This window comes from Myripristis murdjan, chromosome 7, assembly GCF_902150065.1.
Source record: "Myripristis murdjan chromosome 7, fMyrMur1.1, whole genome shotgun sequence".
Taxonomy (NCBI): Eukaryota; Metazoa; Chordata; class Actinopteri; order Holocentriformes; family Holocentridae; genus Myripristis; species Myripristis murdjan.
The window spans coordinates 4,417,026-4,430,552 of NC_043986.1; the positions used below are offsets into that span (position 1 = coordinate 4,417,026).

The 13,527-nt window shown below is 41.6% G+C and overlaps 1 protein-coding gene across 2 annotated transcripts in view; it reads left to right on the plus strand.

Annotated features, from left to right (window-relative positions):
- Nucleotides 1-12,594, plus strand: part of LOC115362229 (nucleolar protein 4-like) — a 230,872-nt gene extending 218,278 nt beyond the window's left edge. Inside the window, exons 9-11 of one of the 2 annotated variants that reach the window (XM_030056080.1) lie at nucleotides 4,413-4,526; nucleotides 8,177-8,447; nucleotides 10,823-12,594. In XM_030056080.1, coding sequence (XP_029911940.1) covers nucleotides 4,413-4,526; nucleotides 8,177-8,447; nucleotides 10,823-11,070 — 633 coding nt within the window. In that variant the 3' untranslated portion in view covers nucleotides 11,071-12,594. The remainder of the gene's footprint in view (nucleotides 1-4,412; nucleotides 4,527-8,176; nucleotides 8,448-10,822) is intronic. The other variant, XM_030056081.1, reaches the window with a different exon arrangement.
- Nucleotides 12,595-13,527: the final 933 nt, after the last annotated feature.

Genomic DNA, 13,527 nt, shown 5'->3' on the forward strand with positions numbered 1-13,527 from the left:
TGTAATGCTGCGGAGCGGAGAAAAAAAAAAAAAAATCAGACTCCTAGTGGTGACAACAAGGAGGACATGAGGGATTTTTTTTTTCTTTCTTTCCTAGCAACAATAAAGTGTTGCAGGTAAAAATCTTCAATAATCAGTTATTTGTTACTTTTGAAAATATTACTTTTGTTCTCTTTTCATTTAAATCCAAGTTCTGAAAGTTAAAAAGAGCCTGTGATGCAGCAGCGTGTTGGGACATGTTGTTTTAGCTGTCGATGCCGATGAGATGGAGCAGGTAACAGGTAAGCAGGAGATGAGTGTGTGTCGACGGTGCCGCTGGAACAGGAAGTCAGCCCGTGTCACAATTTACCCCTCAGACTCTTTACTGTGAGTTTGTTTTTCTATGAATCGAGAATATATCAGTTCACAGTAAATCATCTTGGTCCAGACCGACTCGTTATGCATCTGCTGTCAAAAAACATCAGAAACATTTGAACAATGTCAGTCTCAGTTGTTTGTCATTGAGAAAATTGTCTTGCCTTTCTGGCCTCATGGTTTTTGGTTGGCCGTGCTCTCACTGAGGTTTTCTTTTCAGCAGCAGTGGTGACAAAGTGCAGATTTAAAAATCCCTCTCTGATGTGGGTAATGAGTTACTTTTCATAAAGAGTGACTAGTTACACTACAAAAAGTCAAAATCTTACCAAGAGTATTTGTCTTATTTCAAGTCAAAATGTCTTATTTCTAGTCAAAATATCTCATTACACTTAAAATAAGACAGGATCAGCTCAGAAATTACTTGTCTTTAGACAATTTTCACTTGTTTCAAGTGAAAATTTACTTGAAACAAGTTAAAATTAGCTAGAAACAAGAAACATATTCTGCCAATGGAACAAATTTTTACTTGTGACACAAGTGAACAAGTAAAAATTTGCTTGTTCCATTGGAAAAATTTGTTTCTTGTTTCAAGCTAATTTTTGACTTTTGACCTAATTGACTTTTTGCAGTGTAATCTCATAAGTAACCTTTCCCAACATTGTCAAAAAATCCATCAGCGTCGGCAGCATCAGATAATAAGAAGCGAAATGATCAGCGTTCAAAGTGATCAATATCTGCTGCAGTTCATTAAATTAAATTCACAGAAATAATGCTCCAGCTCTTCCAGGTGGAAGCAGTGAGATCTCACCCTGCTGCCCGACACGAACGCAGCATTGCTGTCGGTACATTTTGGAGTGTCGAGGCACTTAGAAGACGAGTTATTATGGGATCAGACCAGTGACAGAAATTACCCGGTGCTGGCTCTCTGAAAGCTTTTAGGCCTGACAGCCGTGCAGCCATGTTGTCCTCGGGGCAGATATTGTCGCGGTGAAACCTGGAGGGTGTCTCCGGGCTGCGGGGCGTCCATCAGGCTGAGCAGCTCACGAGGGGCAGATCTCAGAAAGGATCTGAACCGATACCAACACGTGTGCGCCGTCTGAAAGGCTTCGTGAACATGAATCAGAGTAAAAAGCAACAGGGATCCGTAACTCGCTCCTCACTTCCCTCCAGACTCGGCATAGCAACCACTTCCTTTACTGATGAATCATCGGCATGGTTGGAACAGATTTGACCAATCAGGTGGCTCGCTTCTAACTACCTGGTTGCATAATAACAACCAGTATTTTTTCCATTGTGCTGCGACTCCACCAGCCCCATTCTCTGTTTATGTATTTTTATATAAACTCTAAAAATTGATTTCTAATCAGTTAAAGACAGCAGATTTTAATACATTTTAGTCAGATCAAAACTGGACAAATTGGATTTAAGTCCAATTAGCACCCCTAGATCCTGCCTTTGTTATTTGATTTGTCGAGGCGTAGCGTACAGTAAAATCAGATGTCTCTCGGTGTTTTCATTCTGCACATGAACCATAAATCATGCATCTGTCTCTGTCCCAGCAGGAAGAACACACACTGCAACAACATGTAAACAAACAAGCAAAGCAGAAATCTTGTGAATGCTCAATCTGTTAAAGGAGCCAAACATATTGAAGTACATAATGAGAAATAAAAAAAATAAAAAATAAAAAAAAATGGAGACATTTTCAACAAAAGGGAGAAGCACTTCCTCTTGGACTGGAGCCAACAAGTCGTGTAAATTCACAGTTTGACGTAATCCTGTTAGTTCAGATCAAAATGTTGCCTCTTAATCAAAGAAGGTACAGTAGATTACAGTAGATTTCACACTTTGGTGCATCATAATTAAAAAAAAAAAAACAAAACACACACACACTTCCATGACCTTTCAGAAAACTCTTCACACAGCATTTAAATACAGACTGAAAACAAGAGATCACAACAATATTACGGTGTCAGGTGGTTTTTTAGCACATTAACCACATTTTTAAAAAAAAAAAACTTTAAAGAAACATAAACCGAGGAATATTCAGGTTTTGTTTACAGATTCAGATTCAAATCAGTATCATCAGGATGCTGCATCATCTTTTTTCTCCGTTATCTGGCTCACTCTCTAATCCTGCTTTGTGAAATGCTCCCCAGAGCGTGTGTGTGCACTGCAAAAACGCAAAATCTTACCAAGATTATTTGTCTTATTACAAGTCAGAAATGTCTTATTCCTAGTCAAAAATGTCTTATTTCAAGTCAAAAATGTCTTATTTCAAGTCAAAATATCTCATTACACTTAAAATAAGACATGATCACCTCAGAAGTAAATTGTTTTTAGACAATTTTCACTTGTTTCAAGTGAAAATTCACTTGAAACAAGTGAAAATTTGCTTGTTTCATTGGCAAAATTTGCCAGTGGAAAAAGTGAAAATTCAAGTAAAAATGTCTTATTTCTCGTCAAAATATCTCATTACACTTAAAATAAGACATGATCAGCTCAGAAATAACTTGTCTTTAGACAATTTTGAAAATTAGCTTGAAACAAGAAACAAATTTTGCCAATGAAACAAGCAAATTTTCACTTGTTTCAAGCAAATTTTCACTTGAAACAAGAGACAACTGTCTAAAAACAAGTTACTTCTGAGGTGATCATGTCTTATTTTAAGTGTAATGAGATATTTTGACTAGTAATAAGACATTTTTGACTTAAAATAAGACAAATAATCTTGGTAAGATTTTGAGTTTTTGCAGTGTGTGTGTGTGTGTGTGTGTGCACTGTATATAAGCATAAAAAAAAAAGCAAAGTCAGGGTGTTTTAGAGCAGTAATAGTTCATACTTTCCGTACGACCTGGTCAAAAGGTCAGTGTTGGCTCTTTGTTGGATGATTTCTTATTTAGGTTTGTTCCATAGAAATTACATGATGTCACTTCTAAGCCATATAAATAAGGAAATGATTAATTTAACCAGCATTTATCACCTGGTGCATAACTTGAACTTTTACTTTCATGTCATTTGTTCCACTGACGCATTTGAGGGATATTTGTACATTTTGACAGCCGCCAGAGGAACCTTCTCCCGTGTCCACGCCGTCACTTTAACCCCTGATGGGCGACTTTTCCTGCAGCGCCGATGCAGGAGAGGTGCATGATGGGAATGTGAGCCACATGCACCGCTGAGGGTCTGTCATAATGCTGTGAGAGGCCTGTTAGGCAGCATGTGCTTCCCTGAGGAAGACCATGAACCCGTCATAGAAACATCACTGCTGCCCCCTAGTGGTGGAGCTTGACGTTACACTGTTAGTGAATGGACTAAAGTCTGATACAGCAACAGTTTAGTACATTCTACATTATTATGGATGCCCTCAAGGCTATATGGCTTTTATACACAGGTTACCACAGTGTGTATACTGACTGGATGCATTAAAGTAGCATCCATAAATAAGAATAAAGTAATAAAAAAACAAGGAAACAAAGGAAACAAGCTCCCTGATTACCTCTAGACCTGCCATAGCAACCAGTAAACTTTAACTGTAAATATCATTTTAGCTTGAGGGAGTTTTACTGAGGAGATAATTATAAATGGAAACTGGTTTTTACCTGATTATCTGATTAGTTTTTTTGTTTGTTTGTTTGTTTGTTTTTTAATGGAAAAGCAAGCATTGGTTGTTTATGTGTGAGCCAGCAGCACGTTTCTCTTCTTCATGGATTTATTCTAATCTACATGTACAAGCTGAGGATATTTGTCAATATTAAGTCAATAGTAAAATGTAGCTGGTTATCAGCTGGGGATATTGATGTTTCCTCTCCCTCCTGTCCAGACTCCGGCTGTATGGAAATACATAAAACCATCAATAAGCTAATATAATCAACACAGAAGCACAACATGTAGCTGTTTACTGCCCTGTCTCTGTCCTGTGATGTGAACAGTCCTCTTCCTCGCCTCATTTCAGGCCTGATCGGGGATGTTCCAGCCCTGCAGAACCATCACAAAACCATATTTAGCTCTAATACGTCCATAATTGAATCGTGTAATGTCTCCTCTGTCCTCCGCAGACTCGTCCCACTCCGCCTCACCTCACCTCAGCCATGGCCGAGAACATCCTGGCTGCCGCCTGCGAGAGCGAATCGCGCAAGGCCGCAAAGAGGATGCGCCTCGAAGCCTTTCATGTAAGTGTGTCCGTGTGATTCATGTGCTGTCTTGTCTTCACAACAAAGAGATGGGACGTCATCTAGCAGTGGCAGTGTTCTCAAGCTGCAGGGAGACTTGAGTTTTAGTTTTTTTTAGTCGCTGAATAAAGCCACAGAAACTTTTTCAGGCCCGCTGAAGCCCACCGAGAAAGGCAAGAGGGTTAAAAAGAGGAAGCCAGTGTTGTGGCGCCTCGCAGTTTCATCTAAACCAACAGTCAGAAACTCGAACCGATGTAATCTTGTCGGTAATTTCAGTTTCAGCGACCACAGGTAGCACCGCTGACCGGTTTCAAGACTCAATCAAAAAACTGGCAAAGCAATTTGAGAAACCAATCGTTAAAACCCTCGACAGAAGATACGCTGTGCCGTCACGAAACTGTTTTTTCCCAAACTGTGGTGCTCAACCTTTACAGAGCTTGTCGTAAAAAAAAAAAAAAACAAACAAAAAAAAAAAAAAGGCAGCTGCTGAACCGAAATCTGTTCAGCGTTTTGCAGCCACATCTGATCTCTGGTCAGGTCGGACGACAGGTCCCTACCTGAGCCTCACTCTGCATTATGTCGCAACAGATGCCTAAGATATGCACTCCTTCATTAGAAAAATATCTACAGTACAAATCTTGTCAGTGAACTATGAGGGCAAAAAAAAACAAAAACAAAAGATAATCGTTTATTAATCCTAATTGAGGTAAACTGTTCAATTAATCCTGGTATTGATTTTAGCTCATATTGTAGCACAGCCCTGCACTCAGCGATGTTTTGGGATATTTCTCACCAAGAATTTAACGTGTCGCTGGCGACGTCTTGAATAATTTGAGGCTGACGAGGCGATATCAGCACGTGTGTGCAAACCTCCTCAGTCCCTGCCTGTTGAAGAGAGAGAGAGAGAGAGAGAGAGAGAGATGACAGCCGGCATCATGCTGCCTTCACTCTCAGTGGAAATCAGCTCGCGAAACACGGAAGGAAAGAAGTGCCGAGAGAAGCCACAGAGACCGACAGCGAAGCCACAGCGGCGTTTTGACACACAGGAATAAATTAACCCTCACAACACTGAAATATTTTTACAGGCACAGACAGCTGGACTGGACCTCCAGCAGCTGGGGTTTAACTCTTATTGAACTTTCTGTGAAATGTCCGTAAAGCTCAAAGTCCAAGCTGCTGCCCGCCTGCTTTCTTTTTCCTCTTCGTCTCCATCATCCATCCATCCGTCCGTCTGTCATCTTGCAGTGCTCTCTACCTTGACATTTTCTCTCCATCTTCACGTCCCATTTGTTCTCTCGCTCTCTCACTCGTCCGTCCGTCCCCTCCCCTCCATTCCCCTGTATAACATTTTCTCTTGATATGTTGACACTCAAAAAAGGTAATTTTCCGTCTCTCTGGTCCCTCTGCTCTCCGTCTCCTCTCTCTGTCTGTAGCTTCTGGTGGAGCCCCTCCTCCTCTGACCCCCCGACATCTTCAGCATCCTCGCACTATACAGCTTCATCAAGAAACAATATAGAAGCACCTATAGTGCAACTCCACAACCTCCTTATTTGACTCTATCAGTGTTTTCACTCCAAAAGACCATATGTGCATATTCAGAAACATTTTGGAACATGACAGTTGAAATCCATCACCAAATATTATGATTCTCTCATTAGAAATATTAATTCGGACTCAAAATACCTAATAGTCATCAGCATAAAAGCTTCAGGCATTAAACGTATTTCAACTCCTAATATCGCCAGTATCATAGAAACATACAGACGTGAAGAATCCTTGAAATGAAAAACTCCCATAACTACACTTTACCATCCATGCAGCAGATATTCCTGGATACACCCCTATATTATTTTCTCTATATATAGAAAACCATGCAAAAAGCATAGGGCCTTTACAAGATGCAGTCACCTGTGTGATAAATGAACATCAGCTTTTTCCTCCAAAACGGTTATAATATAATGTGATGTCACGCTTTCTCAGCCTCAGCGCCGCCGGCCCGACTTTAACACCTAATCCTCCTCTATTCCAATTTTATGCTTTTATAGACACCCGTTTTTGTAATGCACTGTCCAGCTGAGGTGCGCTTAAGCTTTGTAAATCCAATTTTGTTCATATTTCCATGGCTAAGAGAGACGCATCCATTTGTCTCATAACTCAACATTTCAGGTGGCTGGGATCCCTAACTTTGATTTTACCAACAGTTATGGCCGCTGTCTTCACAATGTCATCTCTTCCTTGCAACAGACAAACAAATAAAACAAATAAACATGAATCATGAAAACTGAACAAAAAAAAATTAAAAGTTATGGAGTCGGTTACTCTCAGGAAACCGAGAGAGATTCCTGCATAAGGCCTTTACGCAGACGCTAACTTTCAACATTACCTTGCCTTCTTCCTCATCATCCTACACTCATTTTTTTCACACATGCTGAAACGCTGATTGTTTTGCATAATCCAGCCTCACCTCACTCCACCTGTCACCTCTCGCTGCAGCCGGCATCCACCCACATCCCTGTTAAATAAACTTTTATTCAAATGCGGTCTCCGAGCTGATTTAAATTCAGCTTTTAAGATGTATGCTTAAAGTTTAGAAGACCTGCTCAAGATTTTACAGCACAGGAAGCAGCCTGGATGTGATATTAGATCAACACGGGCTTTGAGTTGGCATCAAATGAAAGGACTGAAGATGTGAAACCCACACACTATTGCTCCCATAGCTCTTTATCAACCAAAAGATTAAAAAATTACTATATCCTAGTGCCATTTTAGCATTCACCAGGTCTGATTTAAAGAAATATAAGATTATTGGGTCTGTAGAGGTGGGTTTTTTGTTAAATTTATTGTATAAATAAGACAGTACAGTGGTCCCTCGTTAATCGCTGGAATTACGTTCTAAAAATAACCCGCAAGTAGTCCGCTTTATTTTATACAATTATTCTAGATGTTTTAAGGCTGTAAAACCCCTCACTACACACTTTATACACTTTTCTCAGACAGGCATTAACATTTTCTCACTTTTCTCTCTTGTTTACAGTGCAAAAACGCAAAATCTTACCAAGATTATTTGTCTTATTTCAAGTCAAAAATGTCTTATTTCTAGTCAAAATATCTCATTACACTTAAAATAAGACATGATCACCTCAGAAGTAAATTGTTTTTAGACAATTTTCACTTGTTTCAAGTGAAAATTTGCTTGTTTCATTGGCAAAATTTGCCAGTGGAAAAAGTGAAAATTCACTTGAAATAAGTGAAAATTAGCTAGAAACAAGAAACAAATTTTGCCAATGAGGTGATCATGTCTTATTTTAAGTGTAATAAGATATTTTGACTAGTAATAAGACATTTTTTACTTGAAATAAGACAAATAATCTTGGTAAGACTTTGAGTTTTTGCAGTGTACACACTCTCAAAGTTCAAACCTTCGTAGAAAAATAAGTCAAGTGAAAAAAAAAAAAAAAAAGCATGCAAAATTGCACTAAAAAAAAATCTGCGAAACTGCGAGGCTGCGAAAGGTGAACCGCGTTATAGCGAGGGACAGCTGCACTGACATGGGCTTATTTCTGTTGTGTTCCTTGATTTGAAAAGACAGTTGAGTGCATCCTGACATTTCTCGTTTTGAAATGAACTGAACCCTCTCGTTTCCCGTCCAGGATGAGCAGATCTCCCTGGACAAGCCGTCCAGCGGTGCGGGGGGGCTGAGGGAGCCGGCGTCCCTGGCCCACTCCGCCTACTCCCTGGCCGCCTCAGCCTTCTCCTCCCAGGACGCCCAGCTCTACATCAACGGCGCCGGCCTCAGCTACGGTTACCGTGGATACACCGGCCTGGGCGCTGCCATGCAACACCCCGTTTCCCTGACGACCAGCGCTGTCGCTGCCGCCGCTCAGAGCAACGGTGAGGATGGGAGAAAGAAGGTTCTCATGGGTGAGCATGAACTGGAGAGAGCGAAAGAAAAGACAAGTAGTGAGAAGAGAGAGGAGATGAAAGAGGAGGCAGGTGGTTAAGAGGGAGAGAGGCAGGGAGCGAGAGGGAGAGGAGAGAGTGAAAGGAGAAACAGCATTTACAGGTAATTGTGGGGATGAAAGAGGAGGAGGACAAACAGAGCGGTGAAAGGAGAGAGAGCTGCAGATGGTAGCATTAAGAGACTGACACATCGCTGCACTTACCTGCTTGGCCACTGATCCAATTTTATCAGCGCCGACGCCCCGACGAGCCCCTCCTGTCCGTTTGGCTCTGAAGATTTCTAAAATTTCTGACAGTAATGCGAGGAGATGGGCTATGAGCTGAAACTTGGCACTTTTTTAAAATACTGCCGCACCTTTGAGCGTTTCACTCCATCGGCTGTCATCACATCTGTCCGCATTTTGCCGTGGTTAAGTGAAATGTGTTCCCGATACGGCTGGTTGCTGCAGTGTTTGTTCTTTTGAGTCCAGTTTACATCAAAGCCAAACCCTAAGCAGCTGCATAAACTTTCAGCCAGCCAGAGGTGAACATGTCAAGCAGGTATTACTTTTACACTGCAAAAAGTCAAAATCTTACCAAGATTATTTGTGTTATTTCAAGTCAAAATGTCTTATTTCTAGTCAAAATATCTCATTACACTTAAAATAAGACATGATCACCTCAGAAGTAAATTGTTCTTAGACAATTTTCACTTGTTTCAAGTGAAAATTTGCTTGAAACAAGTGAAAATTTGCTTGTTTCATTGGCAAAATTTGCCAGTGGAAAAAGTGAAAATTCACTTGAAATAAGTGAAAATTAGTTAGAAAAAAGAAACAAAACAAATTTTCACTTGAAACAAGAGACAACTGTCTAAAAACAAGTTACTTCTGAGGTGATCATGTCTTATTTTAAGTGTAATGAGATATTTTGACTAGGAACAAGACATTTTTGACTTGAAATAAGACAAATAATCTTGGTAAGATTTTGAGTTTTTGCAGTGTTTCAAGTGAAAATTTACTTGAAACAAGAAACAAATTCTGCCAATGGAACAAGCAAATTTTTACTTGTGACACAAGTGAACAAGTAAAAATTTGCTTGTTCCATTGGCAGAATTTATTTCTTGTTTCTAGCAAATTTTAACTTGTTTCAAGTAAATTTTCACTTGAAACAAGTGAAAATTGTCTAAAAACAAGTTATTTCTGAGCTGATCATGTCTTATTTTAAGTGTAATGTGATATTTTTACTTGAAATAAGACAAATAATCTTGGTAAGATTTTGACTTTTTGCAGTGCACCGTCGGTATTCAGCTGATTGTAGAAATGGCATTTTGGTGACGTCTTATCACTTAAGAGAAACATCACATTGGTGACAGAATAAAACATGGTCCTTTTGGCCGGGTCAGGTTTATTTATTTAGCCCTTTATCACACGCATGGCCATATCCTACACAACGCAAAGTAACATACTACATTATGTATACCGTCCCGGCTGCACGTACCATATCATATCATAAACCAGAGTACATCAATACACGTACGCCTGAGGGCAATTTCTATTCTCCAGCTGACCTGACCTGCATATCTTTGCTTAAAAACTCTTAAAGGGATGGAAACAGAGTTAAAGGTAGAGTTCTGTCTTCATCAGCCACCAAGATCTGAGAGCAGAAGTAAAAAAAAGAGTCATAAAAAAGAGTTTTAAAGGCTGCTCTTCCTGCAGTAATCCACTCCAGCAGGACTGAACGCCAGTTGGCCAACAAAGTGAAAATATCTTGTTTGTTGGAACCGGCGCTGCGACAGTGTGATAGCGTGATATTTCATAGTTAGAGCTCAGTTTGTAGTTTTGGTGTCACTGTGGCCTCAGAGTGAAGCTGATCGGCAACATCGACAAAACAGCTTCCTCTTTAGTCAGTCGCTGTAGCCAATCAGCGAGCAGGACCTCTGGCCAGTGAACGAGCAGGAGGCGGGCTTTAGTCAGGTGGGCATGCAGGTGCCCAGGCGTGATGTTTCCACCTGGCTGATGCCGACGTTTTCATGTCCTTTTCTGCTGATGTTTGTCAAAGTTGCCAATGGAAAGTTTTGGGATTTTCCAATTAAAACAGTTTTTTTTTTTGTTAGGGGGTGAGTTAACGATTCAAAATATGTAGTTTTTGGGTGAAATCTGCCTTTAAAATATACAGAGCTGTGAGTCTCTCATCTGATTTTAACCAATTACCTTTCTGTCTCTCACTCTCATCCCACTTTCCTTATTTTTCTTCATCCACTCTCTCTCCTCCTCTTCTGTTCCTCCCTTCCTCTCTCGTCCATCCATCCGTCCATCCATCCATCCATCCATGCCTCTCCTCTTTCCGTCCGTCTCCAGGTCCCACAGACCTCAGCATGAAATCCCTCGCCACCGCCAACAACAACTCCTCCTCCTCTGCCACCGCCACCAATAACAGCCTGGGTGGGCGGGGCAACGGCGGCGGGGGAGGGGGCGGGGCCTCGACCCAGCTCAGCCAGCCGGAGATCACGGCCGTGCGTCAGCTGATCGCCGGCTACCGGGAGTCGGCCGCCTTCCTGCTTCGCTCGGCGGACGAGCTGGAGAACCTCATCCTGCAGCAAAACTGATCTGGGGGAAACGTGTGTGTTGGCAGAGGGGACGCACACACACACTCACACACACACACACACACACACACACACAAACACAAACATATACATAAACATAAACACTTCCCCCGTGTTAGTTTTGTGTCTGTCTGCATCCCCCGTCTCTCCTTAATGACGCCGAGTACGAGGCCTCCTCTTGTATTCGCTCTTCTTTTCTTGTCGAAATTCGGATTTTTCAATTTGCCGCTTGCCTCGTTCCCTCTCTCTCTCTCTCTCTCTCTCTCTCTCCCTCGAAACTGTGGTCAATTTGTCCGTCCTAATCCTTTCCTCAAGTGGGAAACTGGGAGAGAGCGAGGAGGGCGACCTACTTAAACGCCCCTCCCTCCTTCCAAAACAATCCCCCCCCCCTTACAATCCTCCACAGCCTCAGCCCCCGCCATTCTCACCAGAGGAGGACAGAGAGGAAAAAAAAAGAAATTGAAAGACAATTGGAAAAAGAAGAAGAAGAGCACCCGGACTCTGAAGAGGCATTTATTCTCTTCCTCTGCTCTCTCCTCACAATCAGCGCTGCACTCCGAGGACGAGAGGAGGAAAACAAGAACTCTGTGGAGAGAAAACAGGAGAGGAGAGGAGAGGAGGAGGGAGGAGTGGAGAGGCCTGGAGGAGCAGACGAGGAGCCTGCAGGGTTGTTGAAGCTGCTGCTGTGGTTTCACAAAAAAAAAAAGAAGAAACTTCGCCCCCTTGTGGGTCAAAGAGTGAAATGAACTTTTTTTTTTTTTTGAGTTTCCCCCTAGGAACTCCGGCTCTGGGAGTTTGATTGACGGGTGTCCCGGCCAATGCCGTCCTATTATTATAACAATAAAAGAAAAAGAGTAAATAGTGACTCCCTTAATTAGTACTACTGAAGTTGTTTGAGTGCTTTTGATCGATGATTTAATTTGTTAAATTTTTTGGGAGTCCAGTGAGTGATTTTTTTTTTTGTTTGTTTGTTTTGTTTTGTTTTTGTTCTACTCTTCCCAAGTGACTGAAAGAAAAGCGGCTTGACTTATCTTAAAAGATAGCACTAACTATGGAAAAGACACTCGTGTCCCACTTTGAGCTGGGAGGGGCGTAACCACGGAAACTGGAAACGGAAAGAGAAAAAACAAAGTTCTTTTGGTTCAAAAAAAAAAAAGAGGAGAGATAACTTTTTTGTGCTCGCTTGTATATAAGCTCTCTGTGTGCTATAGCACTTTTCCCTCACCTGAACAACTCACCTGAAAGCCCCGCCCCCCCCCACCTGCCCCTCCCCCTTTACCCAGGGAGCATCTTGCTACTTATGCATCCAAGACGCCATGTTGACCACCAGGAAATACCTCAGATCAGATCTGCCAACTCCATTTTCAGTTCCTCAAACACACACACACACACACACACACACACACACACACACACTCCAAGTGAATGGTGACATTCCCACCAGAAGCCAGTTTACTTCTAGTACCACCTGATGTCTTCAAAGGTTTTTATCAAGAAAACAAACCTGGAACATAACAAAAAAAATAAAAAATAAAAAAAACAAGAAGAAAAAAGAAAAGAAACAAACACTGCGCAAAAACCTGTAATGTCAAAAAAAAAAAAAAAAGCATTTGGAGAAGTGCTGTTGTGGACTTGACTGGACTCTTGGAGCTGTTGCTCTCGTTGGTGCGGGTTCGTTCGTCCGTCCGTCCGTCCGTCCGTCCGTGTGCTGCTGTAAATAATCAGTCCATCTCCAAGACCGGAGCCAGAATCACATGTGGAAGGACTGGGATCGACGCAAGTCTTTTCTTTTCCATTTGACTTTATTCTGTTTTTTTTTTTTTTTTCTTTTCTTTTCTGTAGGAGGTGACTTTCTCCTTTTCTCCTGAAAGGGGAGGGGGTGTGTGTATATGTGTGTGTGTGTGTGTGTGTGTGTGTGTGTGGCATTTCTTAAAAGGGTGTTGACTACTGATGGCAGTTTCTGATTTTTATGAGTGTAATGCCAACAAAACCTCAGCGACATTCTGCTCAACACCCTCCCCTTCTCTCTCTCTCTCTCTCTCTCTCTCTCTCTCTCTCTCTCTCTTTCTCTCTCTCTCCACTGGACCTACTCTACACCTCTTTATTTGTGGACCTATACCTCCTCCTCTTCCTCCTCTCCTCCTGGTTCCTGAGGAAGAGGAGGGGACCGCCCTATCTTAACTGTGTTTGTCTGTTAGACTCTTTGAGATGGCCATTACTATTGTTAGTATTATTATTGTTATGATTATGATGATTATGATGATTAATATGGTTATAATGAACTTTCATGTTGCTGCTGCTATACAAAACCGGACCTTCTGCCATAGACCTGAAACCTCAACCAAGCCGGGCGTTTGCCAGCCACGATGCCCTGTGAAAAAAAAAAAAAAACCCGACCGACCTCCTGCAACCTCAGCGTCAACCTTAACCCGACCGTAACCAAGGAAACAAAAAAAC